The sequence below is a fragment of the Caretta caretta genome, chromosome 4 (genome assembly GCF_965140235.1).
Source record: "Caretta caretta isolate rCarCar2 chromosome 4, rCarCar1.hap1, whole genome shotgun sequence".
In the NCBI taxonomy this organism is placed as follows: Eukaryota; Metazoa; Chordata; order Testudines; family Cheloniidae; genus Caretta; species Caretta caretta.
The window spans coordinates 107,008,503-107,029,964 of record NC_134209.1 but is presented as its reverse complement, the minus strand read 5'-3'; the positions used below and the strand labels follow the sequence as shown (position 1 = coordinate 107,029,964).

Here is a 21,462-nt window from a genome sequence, read left to right as displayed (position 1 = left end):
AACATATTATTTTAAGAAAATGGAAGTCTGCCAGAGGATTGAATATAGCTGATTGGTATGTAGAGATGGGGAGTTTTTTCTGAATCTGGATTTGGAAAAGATTTCAGATAGTTTTGAAGAAAAGGGCAAAGAGGATTTTGAAAGGATGTAATCTTTGTTCTTAGAGCTATATACTTAATAAAGATTTTAGGAAGACAGAGGTGGTGTATGTTGAATTGTGTGTGTGTGTGATCTATATCTATATATAGATATATACCATTCCTAAACAAGGATAAGGGAGGAAAAACACATAGAATTAAATTACTACTTGTTAACATATTTTAAATTAAAAAATAAAACAACATTTGTGTATAATCCCAGTTTATGTATTCTGTGACTATTGGCATTACTGTGATTTTGCTTGGCCTTAAGGAACCTTTGGTGCTGGACATACTGTGGTATTTTGGCAGCAAGTTATTTAGTGGCTCTAATTAAGTCATCGTCTTGGAAAGTCTACAAGACACAAGTTTCTAATCTTTCCTTTTCCCTCTGAGCCTCTCCCTTTGAATATTTAACTTTTTGATTGATATTATGATGCTCCCTTTCTCAGCTGCTCTTTTTGCCGTAATTCTCCTTTGCTAAGGAGGTTGTTGACTTTATTGTACCATGATGTTGATTGATCTGATCACTGGCAATACTAATAATGACAACAGTAGCTGAGGAGGGCAGTGGGAGCTATTCTCCACTCAGTTATTGAGCTCCAACTATCTGTAGCCCATAGGTGTTTTTTTAATTGGAAAGTTTAAAATTAATATTTAAGTGTGTCAGGAAAAAGTTTCACATTCCAATCTTTTCAGACTGAAAAATGTCAGTCTGATGATGTCATCCACATCTCTTGAGTTTTTCAGTGACAGTCTGGCGGAGAAAAAAAACAAAGAGGTTTATCTTTTGAGTAAGAGTGGTAGTTATTTTTGCTTTTCTCAGCCTGTGCTATTGTAATTAATGTTAAGAAACTGGCTGAAACAAGGGATTTCTTATAATGCAAGGGTGAGGATGGCTTCCATTGACCTTTCCCTCTGCTGGAGTTTCAGAGTTTTAGTATGTTCTGCTTGCTCTGGAAAGAATTTATAATCACAGGGCTGTCAAAGACAACCATTGTTCTCACTGCTCTGAACATGTGGGTCAGCTACAAGTGCTTTTATATCCCCCAGAGCCAGGAGCTGGCAAAGAGTAAAGAGCACGGCTGAATTCTTCTGAGGCGTCAGGAAAAGCATTTTGCATATTTTTCATTGCTGACTGCTTTAGAAAGACATCCCTCTTTCATAACAGGAATTTCTCTTCAAGGCACAGGGAGGCTGGGACACGCTGCTTCATTATTTTGCCAAGCTGAGGCGGCAACAACAAATGCTGCCTGCTGGTGTCCCCACCAGATACAATAGATAGATTGGGGGAATTAATCTGGAGAATAGTGAGCTTATCCCCAACTCCGCCATGAGGTCAAATTTATAATGCCTTTACCAGTGTGCTATGGACTATGGAAGACCAGTCAAATTTCAGGGTTATTTCAATGTTGATAGTTTTATTAACCTGCCTATTGCAACTGTATTTCAAATAACTATTTTAATCCAAAGCATGTGTGTTCCTCTTAAGTAGTATGAAATGAGGTTTTATTGCAATTTCATGCTTTTGATTTGAAAGCAAAAAAAAAAAAAAAAAGCTATGATTGAGGGAAGAGATTTTGGTGCATTAGAAAGATACTTTGCACTCAGATGCATAGTGGATCTCATTTTTGTGTCACTGACTTCTTTGAAGAGGTACCGTCTGTATTTCCATGTAGGAAACCGAAGACATTGAGAGCCCCAAACGCAACATTCGTGACAGTGGTTATATTGATTGTTGGGACTCTGAACGCAGCGATTCCCTTTCCCCCCCTCGCCACGGCAGAGATGATTCCTTTGACAGTCTGGATTCATTTGGTTCCCGCTCACAGCAGACACCGTCTCCAGATGTAGTGCTCAGAGGAAGCAGCGATGGTAAGTTTCGGTCACAACAAGATGCATGCAAAACATTGAATGTGTCACCCTGTGCTTTCAGTGCAAAGGCAGCCATTCAAAAGCTGGATGCAATTTCTGAATCATGATGTCTCCTGTGAATTGGTAAAAGAAACTTTCTTTGAATACAGATTTTTGTTTCTTGGGTCTTTAGATAATTTTGCCAGCAATTTATTTGAAGTCTACCTCAGTTACTATAATGTAGTATCGTAAAATGAGTTATACCATACAAGTGTAATTTATGACATGGTTTTTCTCTGGGTTACAGGGTAGCAGACACAGTGTGCAGACACACATCAGCTCATAAACTAGGCTGAAGCAAGAACTAAGAATGCAAAAGGGAGGAAATATTATATGGCATTTGATTTTTTTCAATTAAACTAGTTGTCTAAGAGAAAAAGGAAACCTCTTGGAAATTGTTGATACCTAGGAGAGTTTTGAAGTGCAGTCTTATGAAAATACAGTTATGGCAATTCTTGGCAAGGTATTCAGCATTTAAGAAACTGAGTGACTTGATAGTTGTCCTTGCACACACACACCCCCCTCAGCCAGGGCATGTAGCTCCTGACCTTCAGCATGGCTGCTGCTTCAGTCTTTGCTCTCTGTATGTGTCCAGTTGTGTCAGTATGGGGTACTGTGAATATGCGCAAGTGTCCTCTAGGAAGTTGACTTAGAGCTTGTCTTAAGCTTGATTCCAGCTCAAAGCTTCTAGGACAGAAATGCATTTTCTTCAGCCTTCCTCACAGAATGCTCTAGGCCATCTGCTCAGTTACTTCTGTGATAAGCATGATGTAATTGCCTGGATAGTATGTTCTCCAAATCCATCATTTCTATTCAATCATCCTCACTATTAAAAATAATAATGTTCGTTTATAGAAAAAGGGGAAGGGGGGCAGATTCTGAGGTAAGATCCAGTCCCTTCACTCCTCTTGGGCAGCACAAAAGAAATTGGTTCTGACCCTAAATGGTTCTGACCCTAACTGGCCAGCTGAGATTCCCTGTGGTATTGGAAACTCTGTGCTGGTTAAAGCTGGCAGTCAGTTCTTACACCATTAAAACATGTTAACTAGAACCAGTAAGCAGTTGCACTAACAGGGCCTATGGTTAGCATCTCCATTTGGGAGTTGACTTGATGTCCTCACCCAGGCACTGGACTCTGCAAGAAGAAACAGAGAAGAATATTTAGTAGTCTTTTAAATTTTATAGTAGAACTATAGACAGACTGACAGACATAAGGGTACAGCTACCCCTTGCACACAAATAAATAAAATCCCTTACTTGGCCATCTGTGGCCCTAGACATGCTGCTTGTTCCCTTCATGCAGCTAGAGAGGTCCCTTGAACCACTGCTTTATATGTCAGTAGGAGCAGGGAATACTGGTCAGGCTGGTAGGATCTGCTGCCTCTTGCTCCCATCTTGGGCTGCTAGAAAGCACAAAGATGACTGCAAATTAATTTTATAAATAGGGGTCAAGGCTGAGTGCTTATTGCAGATTTAAGCTCAAAACAACGGACAGGAAAAATCATTGAAAGTTAAACAGGCCCTTTGTCTCCTGACATGCTGTCACCTAGACATGGTGATGCTTGTAGACCTGGACCCGCAGTCCTAGAAGCAACCAAGGAGAGGATGTGGAGGAATTGCTTACATTCTTTCTGCCATCATGCGCCTCTGCTGGTGGGTCGGGGTCTGTTTTTTCAGGACTCATCTGCATGCAGGACAGAACCAACCACTGGAGTAAAATTAGAGTATGGCATAAGAGTAAGCACTAAAGCACCTCCTCCTCTGCTGATTCCTGTGTTGTGGCCCTGCTCAACCTAAAAATAAAGCAGTTGTCAAGACTCAGCGCCACTCTCACATTTAGGATTCCATGGCCACGTCCCCACATGTCATGCTGACAAATGCTAATGCTCCATTAATATGTTACTAGCGAGCATTCATATGCTAATTCCCACTAACCTAAAACTGCCCAATGCAAAAAACACCTGGCAAAAAAGCATGTTCTGAATGCAGCTGACTGGCTGATTCCAGTAGTGTGTCTAATGGTCCTTCCTGACTCTGGTCTCTTCCCCTTTCCTCGTTCATCTCCAAGCAAACACATTCGGCATTGCAGCAGAATTAACTGTCCTTTGCAGACAGCATTCCTGACATACTTAAGCTCCTTTTCTCTTTGAATTATCCACAAGCTCCTCATGATGTTTATGACTTTGTTATCCTTAATTGTTGAGCTAGATTATGCAAATACAGTATGATCGTTTACCCAAATTGTGTGAGTTTTTGTTTCTGTTCCCTGTAGTAAATACACATAATTTTGCCAATTGTTTGGCTATGAAAGAGCTTTTCCAGATGACTGACAGTACTTCTACTGCAAACTCTCTTATAAATAATAGTTGTGTGGTGTTTGTGATTCTTTTGTTTTCTAGGAAAACTCTTGCCATTAAAATCTTGTTCACTTAGTGTTGTCTGCGAATGTGATTTTAAAAAAAGGGGTCATGAATACTAGCAAAGCAAATTGGTAGGTTTAATTCACAGGAACAGCCACCCAGCTTTGTTTAACGTTGTTGTTTGCTTCTTGTCTCTTCCCACACACCCCAAAGCTCTGATTTTTCCACTGCTTGTTCCCATTCTTCACCAAAAAATATCCCCCAAACTATCTATTATTCTGACCCATCCACTTCTGCCTTTCCCTTCCTTCTCTCCTATTTCCAAATTCTCTATCTCCTTACCCTTTTCTCTTTGACTTAAGTTTCTGCTCCTGTTCTTTTGTACTGAAGTAATTGACGCAAGAGCCAGTGGAGGAGGACTGATTAAATTACCTGAGGCCTGGTCTAGCCTACAGTTAGGTCAACATAAGGCAGCTTATGTTGACCTAATTATGTCCATGTACAGCCTACAGCAGGGGTGGGCAAACTACAGCCCGCGGGCCATTTTAAATCAGCCCTCGAGCTCTGGCGTGGGGCATGGGGTCTGGGGCTTGCTCTGCTCTGGTGCTCCATCCAGACAGCAGGGTTGGGGGCTGCTCCACGCGGCCCCCGGAAGCAGCAGGATGGCCTCCCTCTGGCTCCTACCTGCTCCAGTGACCCCCACTGGCACGCCAATGGGAGCTGCAAGGGTTGTGCCTGTGGATGGGGCAGAGTGCAGAGCTGCCTGACCATGCCTCCGCTTAGGAGCCGGAGAAGGGACATGCCGCTACTTCCGGGAGCCACTTGAAGTAAGTGCCACCCGTAGCCTGCACCCCTGAGCCTCTCCCCATGCCCCAACCCCCGGCCCCAGCCCTGATCCCCCTCCTGCCCTCTGAACCCCTCGATCCTAGGCCAGAGCACCCTCCTGTATCCCAAACTCCTCATCTCCAGCCCCACCCCAGATCCCACACCCCCAGGCGGAGCCTACAACCCTTCCCGCACCCCAACCCTCTGCCCCAGCCCTGGCCCCTCTCCCGCCCTCTAAACTCCTCGGTCCCAGCCCAAAACACCCTCCTACACCCCAAACTCCTCATCCCCAGCCCCACCCCAGAGTCCGCACCCCCAACCAGAGCTCTCACTCCCTTCCGCACCCCAACCCCAATTTTGTGAGCATTCATGGCCTGCCATACAATTTCTATTCCCAGATGTGGCCCTCGGGCCAAAAAGTTTGCCCACCCCTGCACTACAGCCTTTGTCCCACCAATTTAAGTGCCTTACTACACCGACATAATAACACCACCTCCATGAAAGGTGTAAGGCTTACGTTCGTGCACTTAAGGTGATGCAGTGTCTGTGTAGACACTGCATTATTTACATTGGCTGTTGGCTGTCTTCTCAAGAAAACTGGGCCTGTAGAGCCGGGCTGTCCCCTGCTCCCAGCTGGGCTGCTGCCCAGAGGCTCCGCACTCCCTGATCAGGGAGGCAAGAAGCCCGGGCAGCTGCCCCCTCCACTCCCAGCCAGGAGCAGTGAGGTAAGAAACCGGGGCGCGGGGGAGGGCCTACGTGGAGGGCTTTCAGTCCCCCACACTGCCCCTCTTCAGTTGGTGGAAGCGTTCCTGGTGAGGATGCGCACCACCAACAGAAGAAGGGAAATGTGGACATCACCCACCACAGTAATTACTGCAGTGGCTGTAAGTTGACCTAACATAGGTTGACGTAGGGCTGCGGTGTAGACATGCTCTGAGTCTCTTGGTTTACAATTGCCCAAAGTCATGCCTAGCCTGTGGGCATCTAAATTGGCCTAGCATAATTCTGAAAAGAGATGGCATGTGCCTATTCCTGTAGAAAGTAAAGCTGGTTGGGAATTTTTTGTCATAACTTTTATTTGTTGAAAAATGCAGATTTATCAAAACTGAAAATTATTGTTGGAACATGCCAGTTTCATTGAAACTTTCAGCAGGAAAGGTGTCTCAGGTCCAAGATGGATTACAGTGAGAGGGACACAGACCCCGCACTGAACCTGGCCCCAGAATAACCAGTAGCCTTGTGGTTAGGGTTGGGATGTGGCAGACCCAGGATCAAGCTTGAGGTCAGGTAAACTTGAGTTTGGGTTTATACCGCTGGGTTATATCATTGGATACTGGAGTAAAACTGACCCATCACTTTGGGCAACTGATCAAGCCTTTGAAAACGTAACTTGCTGTGAACTTTTTCTTGAATTAGATTAGTTTTGGTTTTTTGGCTGCAGAAGGTAGGCCACTGGAATAGACTTCTATTTGTTACCACTATAGGGAGTGTGGCCAGTATTTCACTGATTGATTTAAAATAGGAATATAAATCCACTATAACTAGCTGTGTGTGTTTGAACTTTCTATGGTAAGTGTTATTTCAACAGGGGTTGTCTTCCTTATTAAAAAAATAATAATTTTTAAAGAAATGTCTGAAGATGCTGTAGTAAACTGTAGTATTTTGGCCCATTATTATAAAATACTGTTGTATTTTTAAGTAAGGATTTTGTTTACATTTTGACAAGTTAGGGTAAAATTACCCTTTTTTCTTATTTCTCAATAGGGAGAGGCAGTGACTCTGAGTCTGACTTGCCACACCGAAAGATGCCAGACGTGAAAAAAGATGATATGTCTGCAAGGCGGACGTCGTATGGCGAACCTAAATCAGTTGTGCCTTTTAACCAGTATCTCCCGAATAAGAGTAACCAGACTGCCTATATACCAGCTCCTCTTCGGAAAAAGAAAGCTGAACGAGAGGAGTACCGGAAGAGCTGGAGTACTGCTACTTCACCACTTGGAGGAGAGAAGCCTTTCCGGTAAGGCTTTGTCCCTCCAGTGATGTTATTTTTTAACCTTTAACAAGTCATGACCTTTAAAAGTACACAGTGCTTTGTAAAATGGGCAAAATAGATCTTACTTAGAACTAACTGATAGATTTTTACCCTATTGTTTCAACCAACAGAAGAGCAATAGTCTCATGAGTGGAAAGTCAGGTAATACAAGACTTAGGTAGTTATCCTGACGCCAGTGTTGTTCACTATGCAGTACAATGTTGGCTGTGAATTATTCAGTGTTGCAGTACACATTAACTGTTTAAAACTGAAGTGTTTGACAAAATATTCGTTTATTTAAATGCCACATTTAAATATTAAAATAACTGTCAAAAGTACAGTTTGTTGCTCTAATGTGCTCCTTGATGACGAGAGTCAGTTTTCAAGAGATGCTTCATTTTCAGTGAATAAAAGTCTTTATGTGATATATATTAGTCAAAATAGTTACCATCTTTCTGTTCGTGAATTCTGAAAATATATCTATTGTGCATCAGTTACATAAATTTAGTTTAGTACATAAATGTGCTCTAAGATTTCCCAGATTTTACATCAGGTGTTTTGTTTTAATTTGGTTTCAGAATAGCCTGCACTAGATAGTATGATTAGGCTTCTGTGCCATTCATCAAAATATTGTTTGAAATGTTAGTATCAAGCAAAATGTATAAAGAATGCAGTGTACTGTACAGTAAACTACCTTGTATAACTCAATAGCAAAAACCACCCTGAAACCATAGAAGAAGAACAAAGTGAGGCACCAAGACGACATGAAGAGGAGCAGGTGGGATGCATGGCTTCCAGGACAAACCCCAGTAAAAGTCAAGTAGATTTGAATCAAAATAAAGGAGAGACCATAGGTCAGTTTCCTTCAGGTAGTGCCAAAGAAACTTCAGTGCACAAGTGTAAAGAGAAAGATGCAGAGGAGATCAGAAAGTTAAGAAGGCTTGAACAAGCTGGTATTAAGGTCATGCCAGCAGCACAACGCTATGGCAGGTTAGCTCAAAAGTGTGTGATATTGTGCACGCTTCACATTTCAAATTTTGCGAGTGTGTGGGTTTGTCTCATTCTGCCATTACTTCACTTCTCATAACCAAAAAAAAAAAAAAAAAAAAATCAAATCTACTAAGCACTTGCATTTTCTGCTGATTCACTTGCAACTAATTAGATATTAGAAAAGGTTTAGGTATGGAAAAGCTTGTGACATGGTAATCACGCATTGCAAAGCTAGATGGTGTTAAATGTGTTTTGCTGCAATTAGTAATAGTGCTACGCCCTAACTTGGATGGAAACGAAGTTCAAGAAACAAAAACTACCAAGAACATTTTCAAGCTTGTAAATCTTCCATTTTATACCATCTTACGTTCACAAAAAAACCCAAACCTGTTTTACGACGTGATTCCTTGTTTGGACAACGGTTCTAGAAATTCTTTAATACTCTTCTTAGTGATGGAACATTTCAGGGACAAGTGGCTGAATCACACTTAAAAATATAAGTGTTTAGTATTTTTAATAATTATATTAAAGGATGTATTTTATTTTAAAGACAGGAACTATAAAAATGCATTGCTTGTTAACACCTGCACCAAGTAAAGCATGTCGATATAGTTCAGCAGTCATTCTTTGACTATAGCTATGCACAGAATGGCCATATTTATTCATCATTTCACCGGCATTGTTTGTTTTTTGGTTTTACTTAAGTTGGTTATTTCCCTTTCATTATTTCAAAAGTCTGATAATGGATGGACTTGTCAAATGCAGTTAAATAATCAAATCAAAGTAAGTATGTGTGTGTATTTTCTGCTTCAGTCTTGTTTTATTGTTCTAAAGGTATGCTGTCTTATTACAAGCAATAACATACGTTTTGTATATCAGTAATACACATCATAACCAATGCATGTATTAGCCAAGGCACTGAAGAGCTATACAAGGTAACAGACAAACTAAGTGCTACCCTAGGACATGAGCCAAAATACTAATAAAAAGAATTTGTGATCAGTCATAAATCACAGCCTCATCCTGCCTCAGTTAATTGCAGGCCGCCGGTCAGTAGTTCATAAACCAGAAGGATAATAATGCAAGCATATCTGAGTCCAAGACAATAGTATTGTGTTTGGCAATCCAAGGTGTAACAAACAATATTTATAGACCATGTATTATTTTTGGAGGATACTTACAACCTTTGGCTGTCAGCCCCCTGCTCCAATCTTGCTTTGATTTACTGATTTTAATCTCCAAGACAGATGCACATGTAAACAAGCATATGGTTCAGCAGGGATTCTGATCTCCTCCTTTCACAAAGTGCCTTTGTGCTACTTTGGCAGGAGGAAAGAGGAACAACAATAATTAGTGATTTTTGTTCCCTGCTCCCACCAGAAGAAGCTCTCTAACTTGTCAACCAGGTGCAATTTCTACAGATCGCAGCATGGGTGTTCAGAGGAACTAATGACTCTCTATACCAGCTAAACAGATGAGGTGCAAAGAACCAAGCTTGCAGGAGAAGCTCAGTCTTGCTGCAGTTTCCCTCTTAACACTGGGAGAAGATCTTTGGGCCTAGTGAGGCAGGAGAAAGGGGAATGAAGGTGCAGAGCTATAGGGAGAAATTTGTTACAGCAAGTGTGAGTGGGAAAGGGAGAATGGAGAAGGAGGAGAGATGGCGCAGACTTCAGGGTAAAGCGAGGGAGAGGGGTCGACTTTGTCATCTTTCTGTTCATTGTTGCCCCATCTTTGAATCACTCCTTTGACTCCCCTTCCTCCATTGGCTCTCCTTTCTCCTCTACATCAAGTTCAAGATTCTTGTCCTATCATTCAAGGACCTACATAACTCTGCTCCTCAGTACTTACCTATTCTGGTTTCTCTTTGCTTTTCCCCTGTCAAGGCTGAATCCCCACTCTGTCACTCTGAGTGCAGAAGTGGGGGCCAGCAAGGATTTTAAAAATTAATACTTGCCACTCCAGGCTTGTATTACACTCCCAAGGTTACAGCTTTTCTCTGACCTTGGCTTGGTAAACGCTGCTACCACCCAAATGCAAAACCAAACCAAATCAAACCAAAAAAACCCTTTGAACCCAGGAAGGAGCACTTGGGAATTCCTTCCTGTGGGGTACCCTTAAGCCCTTTCATTCCCCTCCTCTCTGCCCCCCCGGCCGGGGAAGAGCTGAGAAAGAAAACTAAGGAAATTAGCTGTGGCTACCAGCTAATCGAACACGCACAAACCTCTTAGGACACCAAAAATCCAATCCTGTTTTTTTAAAAAAGTCAATTTTATTAAAAACAAAAAGGAAAAAATTACATCTGGAACTTAGCCTTTTTGCTAGATCTTAAAAGAAACAATTCCAAAAATTAAGCACCCAAACTAGCTTCTCGGGGGGTTCAGCTTAAAGGTTACAAGCAAACAAAAGCATCAGGGGTTAGCACAAAGGAGATCCACAAGCCAAAATAAAAAATAAACCTGATTGTGTCTGTCTAAACATTCCCTATCCAAATAATTTCTTCTGGTTCAATAATTTTCATACCTGGTTCAAGCCTTACACAGCATTGCTGCTCCGTCCCTGCAGCCTAGAGAACAACAGAGAAAGAGAAAGTTTCTTTCCCAATTTCAAAAAGTTTTACCTTCCCATTGGCTCTTTTGGCCAGGTGCCCACTCCTTTTCTTTTACCTGTGGGCTTGTTAACCCTTTACAGGTAAAGCAAGCAGAGAACAGACCAAGAGGGATTTTACAACTAACTGGCAAGCTGGGTGTCCATCAAAGGGAGCTACTCTCTTCCCCCGCCCCCCTTCATGTATCACATCCCCCCATCCCTTCTGCTCTGCCCATGATGCCAGCCTACATGTTTCTCCCACAACTGTTTTTTTTCCACACTATTTTTTACCCATGAAAACTCTTTCTGAGCTGGTATGCAAGGCACCAGCCTTTCCATATTCCAGTCCTCTGATGACCCAAATCCACTGTGATACCTACAAGATATTACCTCATTAATGTCAAACCTGGAGGGCATTGGGGATACCTGGCCCCAGTCTAGCTAGCACTTAAGCAAGTATTTAAATGTGTTGCTCATTCACAGCCTATTACTATTTATTTGTATTACCCGAGCACCTAAGAGCCCTAGTCATGGACCAGGACCCAACATGCTGGACAGTCCCTGCCCCAAGGAGCTTATGATCCTGTAGATAATGATAAATTGTGTTATCAAAATGTGGCCAAACACCTTGACCATTTCACTTACACCTTGTACCCTTTTGTGTATTGGTCGGTCTGTCTGTCTTTTTATATTGTAAACTCTTTGGGGCAGGGACCTGACTTTCTAAAGTCCGTCTGGATTGAGGGGGAGAGCTGGAGGTGAGGCATGAGGAGCTGGAGGCATTCTGTAACAATTGGTTGGTGGGTTTTCTTTGCCCATCCTCCCTTCTGGGGTGCAATCAAACTTTTTGTCTGGGAATTCCCAGTTTTTACCAAATGGTATGTACATTGGAAATCATTTTCTGAAAATACTGCTTCTGGATCCCCCAACAAGGGCTTACTTCTTTATCTGAAAATAATTCAGGGAGACTGATGGAGGGAAGAAAATGAGGTGGGTTAAGTTGGAGGGACCCTCAGTGAGACCCCTTGACTGGAATTTGGGTTCCGTCCGAACATTTAAAATACCACTGATAGAGGTGGTCGTAATAAATGTTATGGGGACTCCTGCATTTCGCAAGGCATGGTATAAATTTATTTTATTATGCACTTGTGAGTATAACTCCACTTCACCCATTGCTGCTTCTGTAGTATCTAAAGGAAGATAACAGCATTTAAATACAAAGAACTTTCCTCTACCCATGCAGCCCAAAAATAAATTGTGATATTGTAATGTAGTATAAATTGTATTGTTGCTCCTTTGGGAAAACCTACATAGCTCACATGGCTCTGTCACCCACGAGTAATGTAATCATGCCAAGCTTGTGGCAGTAAAACCATGTTTATATTCCTTTCACATCTTCTCATACTGTGCATTCATTAAATACTTGGATTGCTAAATGCCTCCCATTTGACTAAGAACTTCTCCCTCCCATGAGGTATACAGCATGCTTTTGGCTAGGTGGTGGTATTTTTTCATTCCCTTCACTGGTCTGAAATTGGTGGAAACAATCTGACACTTGAGTAGCCTTCAGAATGTTACCAATCAAAATGTACTCTCCTGAGGAATTTCAATTTTTCCTTAAAGTGGAAGGTCCAGCGATTAGGGTACTAGCGAGTAAACTAGGATTTTAGGAGACCTCTGTGTTCAGTCCCTACTCCACCATACTTTCTGTGTGACCTTGGGCATGTCATTCAGTATTTTTGTCCCTCAGTTCCCTATCTGCAAAATACTTTACCTCACACTGGTACTAAGGATAAATGCATTAGAGATCGTGAGGTGCTCAGATACTACAGCAATGAAGCCTTATAAGTGCCATGGATATCTAGATAGATTCCACCACCTTTGTGTTCATTGTTAATCCATAAAACACAATATAAAAAGAGCTAAATGTGGCATTTCCTGTTGCATGTCCATGCTGGAAGTGCCTAATGGGGCACAAAATGCTCTTTGAACGAACTTTGAACTCTGTTACTTCACAAAGGCAAGAACTGCTCTCACCCCAACAGTGCATAAAACCATTGATGACTTTTAGTTGATGCTACATTAGCTTCCTTAAATAAACATACTAAACAGTCTTGATCTACTGACATACTAAACTATTCATAATCACAGGAAGGTGAAGAGCATCTGCTTTTTAAACAAGTATGTGAATCATCTATGATGCATAAAACTATAACTGATTCCTCCAAACTTTTGTTGGAATTATAAAACTGAATTTGGAAGATCACTGCCCACTGAGTGGCCTTGGATTTGAAGGACTGAAATACTGCATAATATTACCAATATAACTAGAAGCACAGTAACTCTGTGCCAACAAATAGATGCAAAACTGAAAGTGACTTGGACACCTAGTAGCATCTCAAGGAAAAGAAAGGCAGTTTTTAACTGCTTCCCTGCATTCATGGTCCTATGCTTGGCTGACTTTTCAGTGCTATTCTGTGGCCTGATGGACACAAACCTTCTATTACATCTTTGTTTTAAAATCTAAATTGGGACTGTTAACATTTTGCTGAAAGGGCAGCTGGGGCTATAGATAGTCGGAGATAAAGATGGGTTTGCAATGCTCAGAAAACTTAAATTTAAAAAAATTACAATAAACAATTTTAACTATTGTAAAATGGGGGGGGGGAATGTGTGGACTCTTGAGCTGTTGCCATTATTTTAGTGTCTTCACTTTACCATATTTTCTGACTTAGAAGGTGTGCAGTATGAAAAATAAGAGGCATGATATTTGAACCTAGTAATATTACTATATTGACCTATCTTGCAACACTCAAGTCTTCATGTCTAGTTTTCTAGTGATTTCTAGAAAAATAAGCTTTTGATATTTTTTTCCAGTGGGGATAGAAGTATGTAAATTATTCTTCATTATCTTCTCTTGTAAAAAGTGACTCAAATTGTATGAGCATATTGCATAATTTAGAAATAACATTTTTCTGGTGTCCAAAATCAAGAGCCATATTGCCACATTATTAGTACATCAGTATTGGTCTTAGGTGACTGAAGGCACCGTCTCCAGGATGCAGGTATTAATGGACCACTAAAACACAACATTGTGTCTCATAAGACATGCTTGGAAGGGTTAGATTTTTATTGGTAAGTATCTATTTCACTGTACACACAAAAACAGACGAAAATATTTCCATTGATGATCATCAAAATTTAGAGAGGCAAAGTAAGAAAATTGCTTGAGAACTTGTTCGAGTTTGATTCAAGTGATTTAAGGATTTTGTATATTTTGACATGTGAGGTTGGCAGTTTGTGTTTTAATGGTTATAAAATGTTAACTTTTTGAATCTGTGTCTACTGTAATTAAGAAGTTATTGCCTGACACTCTCCATTATCTGACACCCCCATAATTTCCCACAACTGTGAAGATTAAAATTGATAAAAATTGAAAAAATGCTTAAACATAAACATTGATATTATCCTTCAAAATCCACCGAGTCTAGAGAGAGAGGGGCTCATTTCTGCTTGCTTGTAAAGCAAGAAGCAGATAATTTATTTTGAAAAAGGGGAAAAATCAAAGTGTGGTGGGCGGAGTGGGGGGAAGGGGAAAGGACCAGTCTTAATGATTGCCCAGGGTACAGAAAAATGGGCAGTCTTGTTTAGGTGGTGAATTCTAGGTATCTGAAGATTCCACAGTAATGATCAGAAACGAGCTTGGTAGTTTAGGTAAATGAAAATAGCTTTAGTATAAAAGTGTCTAAGAATAATGTCACCACTGAATGTATAAATTGGAGTCTGTTTCCATCCATGGCTAAAATAATAGCGTAAAGGCCTGATCCTTCTAACTGTTCATGTTTGGAACTACAGTTGACTTCTATGAGAGCTTTCCTCGCGGAGGGTCTGCAGGATTGTGCCCTAAACAAATAAATGAAGGCCTCATCTAAACTAACAGCTGCTTTGAGCACATCTGACTAACAGCACTTATTTTATGGCCTGGAAATGAATGTTGGCATTTTTCCTCTTACCAAATCTGGAACTCCATTTAATTTTGCTCTGTGTCAGTCAAAAGCAAATATGTGAAGATAGTGAACCTACCCCAGACGTCATCCTTCACAAGGAGAAACCCTCTATGATGCATTATCAAGGGAAGGATTCTGGATCAGAAGATGAAGCCGTGTGCAGAGTTCCTGATCTAGAAAAGGATGACTTTGCAGCCCGGAGAGCAAGACTGAATCAGCCCAAACTTACAGTGTCATTTAACCAGTTTTTAGTTGGGCCCTGTACAAATAAAGATAAAGGTAAACTGGAAGGTGTTAAAAAGCCATCACAGAAGGAAAAACAGGAATATGCCAGGTGTGCATACTATCTTTCTCTGTCTATTGTAATATTTAATTCTATGTGAACTACTGTTATTTGGTAGCTAAGACAAATCTGGCCCAAAAGTTCAATAATGGATAAATAAATATCCATACAAATTCTCCATTATTTTTAAAAATTGTAATGGAAAATTTCTTTTTATAAAAAAAACTCTAATGTTTTCAGTTGAGACATTGTAGAATTGCACTAGAACCTGAGAACTGGACAGTGAAACTGATTAGAAACTTACAGTTAAAAAAAGGAAAGCACACTGCGTATTTTCAGTGTCCAAAGCGAGAGAAGTCCGGCAATGAATATAAATAGTGAAAAGTAAATTTTAGAATGTAAAATCTAAAGAGAGTAAATTCAATAAACTAATGAAAATTTGTGATATAAATAAGGAAATGTTTGTTTTATTATATATGGTTTTAAATTTAACACTATTCTTTGAATCTGTGTAAAGAAAGGGCCAAATCCTCTGCTAGGTTATACATGTACAGCACTCTGTGAACTAAATGGGATATGGGACCATGTAATTAGTGGCAGAATTTGTTTAACATTATTTTGGAAATAGACAGATTGGTTCCAAGTTAATAACTCTCCAATCCAGTGCTATACTCGGTGTCAGAAAAGTTAACTATGCTATAGACACTTCTGTTAAGCAACCATCTTCTGTAGAACATAAGCATATCTGCTTTTGTTTGTTGATATTACATGAGGCATTTTTAGATAGCATGGGGGGTGTATATAAAAGAAATATAGATCTGGAGGTCTAGTGTAAAAACCCACTAATGAAAAAATGGAACGAAATACAAATATTTATTTTATATTAGTCTATTTTGTCATTTGTGGGTTTTCACACTAGATCTCCAGATTTATATTTAATCCTAAATTTGAACTAATACAGGTAACATTAAGCAAGCCTATCGTTAGCATCTGTCTACCTACAACTGAGACATTCCGAGCTTTTTTTTAAATAAGTTCATGTTGTTTTCAGTTTTATAAAATGTTCCTTCCAGTCAGTAACAATCTGGCACATTGACATTCATAGTAAGCATTCTGACATGTGAGTAATGTCTTGGAAGGGCATCTGGAGAATATACCACATTAGAATTCTAGAATTTGGAATCTTGCAAAGGTCATAGACATTACTCTATAATGGTTTAAAAATAATAATTCTCCAGCCCTGGTACATTCGGGAATGAAACTTGCAATAATTACAATAACTTTAATAGGTTATGATGTCCAACTCTCATACTATCAGAATGAACCTCATTACTGAACTAAACACTGTTGCAGTGATTCCAGATGTACTTGTTTGGGTTAAACTCAAAACTATAATCATCCAATGAAAGTGTCTCATTAGAATTCACAGGGTAGTCTACATGAAACAGTCCCAGTTTCAACTGATTGCATGCTTGCTCAAAGAAACCCCAATCTTTCTATTTTATTCATCGTTTCAATTTGTTCTTATACTCTGAACTGCCATTATTGACATTCCACTTATTGTCTAACTCCCCAAAATGGCTTTTTTTTGCTGCTTTGTAATGTGCATTAAATTAGAGCAAACCAGGTACATATGGCATCAGCGAGGCAAATTGTTACACATAAAGAAAACCCATTCCTGCAGTCTCAGGATCCCGAGTCGGAGAAGGAAGAGCAGGTGAAAGTGCCTGATATTCAAAGAGATGACCTAGCTAAACGAAAGATTCAAAGTAACCTTACCCAGCAACAAGAGTCTCCAGTGTTTGTGAAAGCTTCTATAACACAAGCAGATTTGGAGACGTGGGACAGACTGAAAGTGTCTGAGGAGCTCAGGTATGTAGTTTTACAGGGTCATGGATGAAGCTGGAATGGCAGTGTGGGAAATATGAGTTAATATTACTTGAATGTCTCAAGTGGCTTTTTTTTTTACTTGAATAGTGCGGTGTTGAAAATGGTTCTTTAAATACAAAACCAGAGCTTAACAAATATGCAAAATAAGTCCAAGCATCTTACTAATGCATGCAAGTGATTTGTAAAAAGAAAAGGAGTACTTGTGGCACCTTAGAGACTAAGGTCACAAGTACTCCTTTTCTTTTTACGGATACAGACTAACACAGCTGGTACTCTGAAGCAAGTGATTTGGAACTCCTCCAGCAAAGTATAGCAACCCCTCACCTACCTAGTGGTAGGCATTCCATTTTCTAGCCAAATTTAGTCATCTATACAGGCATTCTTTTCATTGGCTTGGTTATTGGGTGATTTCAGTCCTAATATAAGCCACCACACTAACTGTCCTTTGATCTCCTAGAAGCAATAGTGGTATATAGTACTACTTATGAGTGGAAAGTTGTAAACTACTGCAGACATGCTCAAACTAGAGATGCAACACTCATCTAGATTTGTGATAGGGTTGAACTTTGAGTGTGATGATGCCAACATCCTGCAAACTCAGTTCACATTTTGGCCACATCCAAAATATCCTCCTTCTGCAATTTAGACTCAATTTATAACCTGAATGGTTAAGGTTAGGCAAGGATTCTGGGTTTTGTTTCAAACCCCCACTTAAATTTGAAGGAGTTCATATTCCATTTTCATCCTTGGCTTCACTGTTCACACCACAATATTTCAGGGCCAACTTATGTGGGTTTTTTTGTGGCGTTGTATTAAGGAGAAGGCATAGGGAACACCTAATGCTTCACTGCAGGAAGCAGCTATTAAATGGCCATCTGTATTCCCTGAGAATAACAGCGGTCTGCTAGCACTGGCCAACAGCACATGGGGAGATGTCTGATTAGATTTGGGTGTGGCTGTAGATCCACATCTTGTGCCTAGGGTGTATTTGTGTCCTATACTACACTCCTAAAAAGTAGGAGGGGCTACGAGAGAGCAAGCTTCCCACAGTTTCTCTGGAGGAATTATGCTATCTCTTGGCTTCCAGCCCGTATGGACAGTTCACCTCCTTCTGTATGCTCTGGCTTTGGATCTAAGACCCTCAGTGTACACTAAGATGTTTGCTAGGCTATTTGTGATTTTTGTTCTTGGTTTTTCTTTTGTCTTGTAACTTCCTTTGATTCCTTTTGTTTCTGGTCCTGACTAGTGAGGAAAACCTCAAACGCTCCCAGGATCTTGAACCATCTGCTGAAATTGCAATGGAAGCAGCTGTTCGTGATGATTTTGCTAGCCACAAAGCCAGAGCATACAAAAAGGCTTCTAGCCCCAAGCAGAGGTTTGTGCACTTTGGGCCAGTGACTGAGATTGACCAACAGAAATGGGAGAAGCTTAGTATTGCCAGGGCCACATCCAACAGTGAAATCACAGAGGAGACTGGGAGGGAAAGTGCTGAGACACAGACTCTCCATGAAACCTTTGCATCTGCCACTGCCTGCAGCCTCACTACCATTGGACATAATAATGAAGTCTCCAGGCCACAAAATGATTCCAGGTATTGTGACAAAGTTCCTGCGCTACCTTGGTGGGTCTTGCGGATTTGCTCACCTTGGAGCTTCACGGCAGCCCTCAGCTTGGCCGTTTTTCTGAATTCACAGTTCAGGTCGACGAGTCCTGTGTTTGATCAGGAGTTGGGAGGATTTGGGGGGAACCCAGGCCCGCCCTCTACTCCGGGTTCCAGCCCAGGGCCCAGTGGAATGCAGCTGTCTAGAGTGCCTCCTGGAACAGCTGTGTGACCGCTACAACTCCTTGGGCTACTTCCCCATGGCCTCCTGCCAACACCTTCTTTATCCTCACCATAGGACCTTCCTCCTGGTGTCTGATAACGCTTGTACACCTCAGTTCTCCAACAGTCAAGGTTCTCACTCTCAGCTCTTAGTGCCTCTTGCTCCCAGCTCTTCACACGCACACCACAAACTGAAGTGAGCTCCTTTTTTAAAACCCAGGTGCCTGATTAGCCTGCCTTAATTAATTCTAGCAGCTTCTTGATTGGCTGCAGGTGTTCTAATCAGCCTGTCTTAATTGTCTCCAGAAGGTTCCGGATTGTTCTGGAACCTTCCCTGTTACCTTACCCAGGGAAAAGGGACCTACTTAGCCTGGGGCTAATATAGCTGTCTTCTATTACTCTCCTATAGCCATCTGGCCTGACCCTGTCACAGTATTTAATGTCGTTGTCTAGGAAACAGATTACTGAATCCAAAATGAAGCTGCTTCTTGCAGGATGCTGATTTGCATGGGGAAGGATGGCAGGATGTAGTTAGGAGCTCCTTATGCACACAGGCTGGTTCAGCATTTTTGGAGCTGTAATAAATTATCTGATGCCTTCACAGAATCTAAAAGAGAGAGAGAGTCATGCAGAGCAACGTTGTGCAAACTTATTCCGAGAGTCACACTTGAATTTCTGTTTGGTATCAAATCACTAGTTTCATTAGGAATCTTATTAGCTATGCCTGCTTCTTTTTTTGCATTCCAAGGGCTTTGTTTCATAGGCTGCTTATGTATTTGAAGTTATAGTGCAGCTTTCACTCCAGGTTCTGGCAATACTCATTTTTGTTTCCCCTTGAAGACTATTTTTATTTTTCCCTTGAAGACCTCTGAAATCTTCTGAAGTATGCCTGTTACAAGTGAGCTGTACCGGTTATGTGACTGTGTTTCTGCCATTTAACTAGGAAAGACTTACAGTGCTAAGAAGTTACACACTTTGACCAGAATTTACATTTAATTGGCTTCAGTTTCCCTAATCATTCAGCCTGTCATCATAGCAAGAAACTGCTAGTTGACACCACTAGCAAATTGTTCAGTCAACTAAGTTCATTTATTCTAAAATGTTAGTAAAATTAGATATAAAAATGAAATGGATCTCTCTTCTTACCACTTTCATATGTTTCACTTCACCGTGGACTAATTTTTCATTATCCGTCTCCTCTTTTCCCCCTTGCTCTCAATAATCTTGTATTACTAGTGAAGTAGCAGGGTCAGGTACAGATGAATATTGCCAAGGAATCCAGTTGGCTGCCTGTATTGTCTCTCAGAACCAAACTCCACGCAGAGTGAGTGAATGGCATGAAAGCAGGGAGGAAGAGCTTGATGGGAGTTCACCAAACAGTTGGAGAGATGATATGATGACTAGAAGGATGGGAACCTTTCAGAGGCAGACTAGCCCGGTTTGTATGCCATATTCTCCCATGTCAGTTGCCCATCATCCACTGCAGCAACAGAAAGAAGTAATTCATAAGAGAGACTTGAAGACTCCACAGAAAGCAGAAAGGTCAGAGAATGGAAGCCAAAAACCAGAGCTTTCTGCTTGCTTTGCGTGTAACGCTAACTGGGTCAGTCTGTAATGTTGTCCTACTCCTTTAAAAAAAAAAGAGAGAGAGAGAGAGAGAGAGAAGCTAGGATGCATTTTACTCATTTCGTATCCAATTGTGGCATGTATTCATCTCATGAAATCACTTACAAGAATGCATCCTGTGAACATGAAACAGCTTGTTTTCTTCATTACACGTAATGACTTGGATTGTTAATTGCAGTTTAGCATGAACCTGGTTATTCATCTTTTTGGAGGGGGGTTTTGGACAACCCATAGTTCTTCATCCAGATTTTATTCAGGCTTCTAAATGAGTAATTGCTTACCTGTAAATATGGGCTGCATAAAAAAATCGAATTCCTCGTTTGCTTAAAAGAATAGCATATGTCCTGCTGTTCACCATAGTTGCCTCTTGTTCACTGTTCCTGTGCTGCTGCTACTAAAAATGTTAGTTTTCCATCTTTTTCAATGGTCTTCTGAGTAATGGTACCCAAAATTGCCTCAGCAGCAGTTTGCCCTTGAACTGCACAATGGAACAACATCATGGAACAGTTTCACCTGCCTCCGTGGGCTGCAATGTGACAAGGGATGAGAGCCATGAGAAACTGAAAGATCATGACCAAAGTAGGGGTGGGACAAAACACCAAGTGAGAATTCCAGATCCAAGAAGAGATGACATGATGGCAAGAAGAACTGGAGCTTTTCTAAAGCAGCCTGGACCAAGTGTTAAACAGTTCCTTCCAGTTCCTTTTTCAAAGCAGCAGAGTAGCCAGGAGGGAACTAAGGAACTTGTAAAGCCTGAAAAGAAAGTGAAGAGGTAAAGTTATTTTGTTCCAATAGTTTCTTTCCTCACTATAATTGCATCTTAGAGGCGAGTCTCATGTTTCACTGAAACATAATAGTTATGTTATAACCTTCTGTTTCCAAAATATATCCACAGTTACACTAGATAGGGTTATTTATAGAAACCCTCATATTTCAGGACATAACCAAGCCCTAACTGAGGAGTTTAAGCAGAAACTGCCCCGCCCCGGG

At 40.9% G+C, this 21,462-nt stretch overlaps 1 protein-coding gene across 8 annotated transcripts in view; it reads left to right on the top strand.

Moving 5' to 3' along the window:
• LIMCH1 (LIM and calponin homology domains 1) overlaps positions 1-21,462 on the top strand; it is a 318,197-nt gene that overhangs the window by 213,966 nt on the left and 82,769 nt on the right. For 4 of the 8 annotated variants that reach the window (XM_048848483.2, XM_048848482.2, XM_048848485.2 and 1 more), the window contains exons 7-8: positions 1,817-2,012; positions 7,001-7,253. In XM_048848483.2, the coding sequence (XP_048704440.1) occupies positions 1,817-2,012; positions 7,001-7,253 (449 nt within the window). Of the gene's footprint in view, positions 1-1,816; positions 2,013-7,000; positions 7,254-7,979; positions 8,259-14,894; positions 15,186-16,751; positions 17,007-18,270; positions 18,616-20,082; positions 20,389-20,935; positions 21,245-21,462 lie in introns of all 8 variants that reach the window. The other 4 variants (XM_075127958.1, XM_075127959.1, XM_075127957.1 and 1 more) reach the window with 3 other exon arrangements.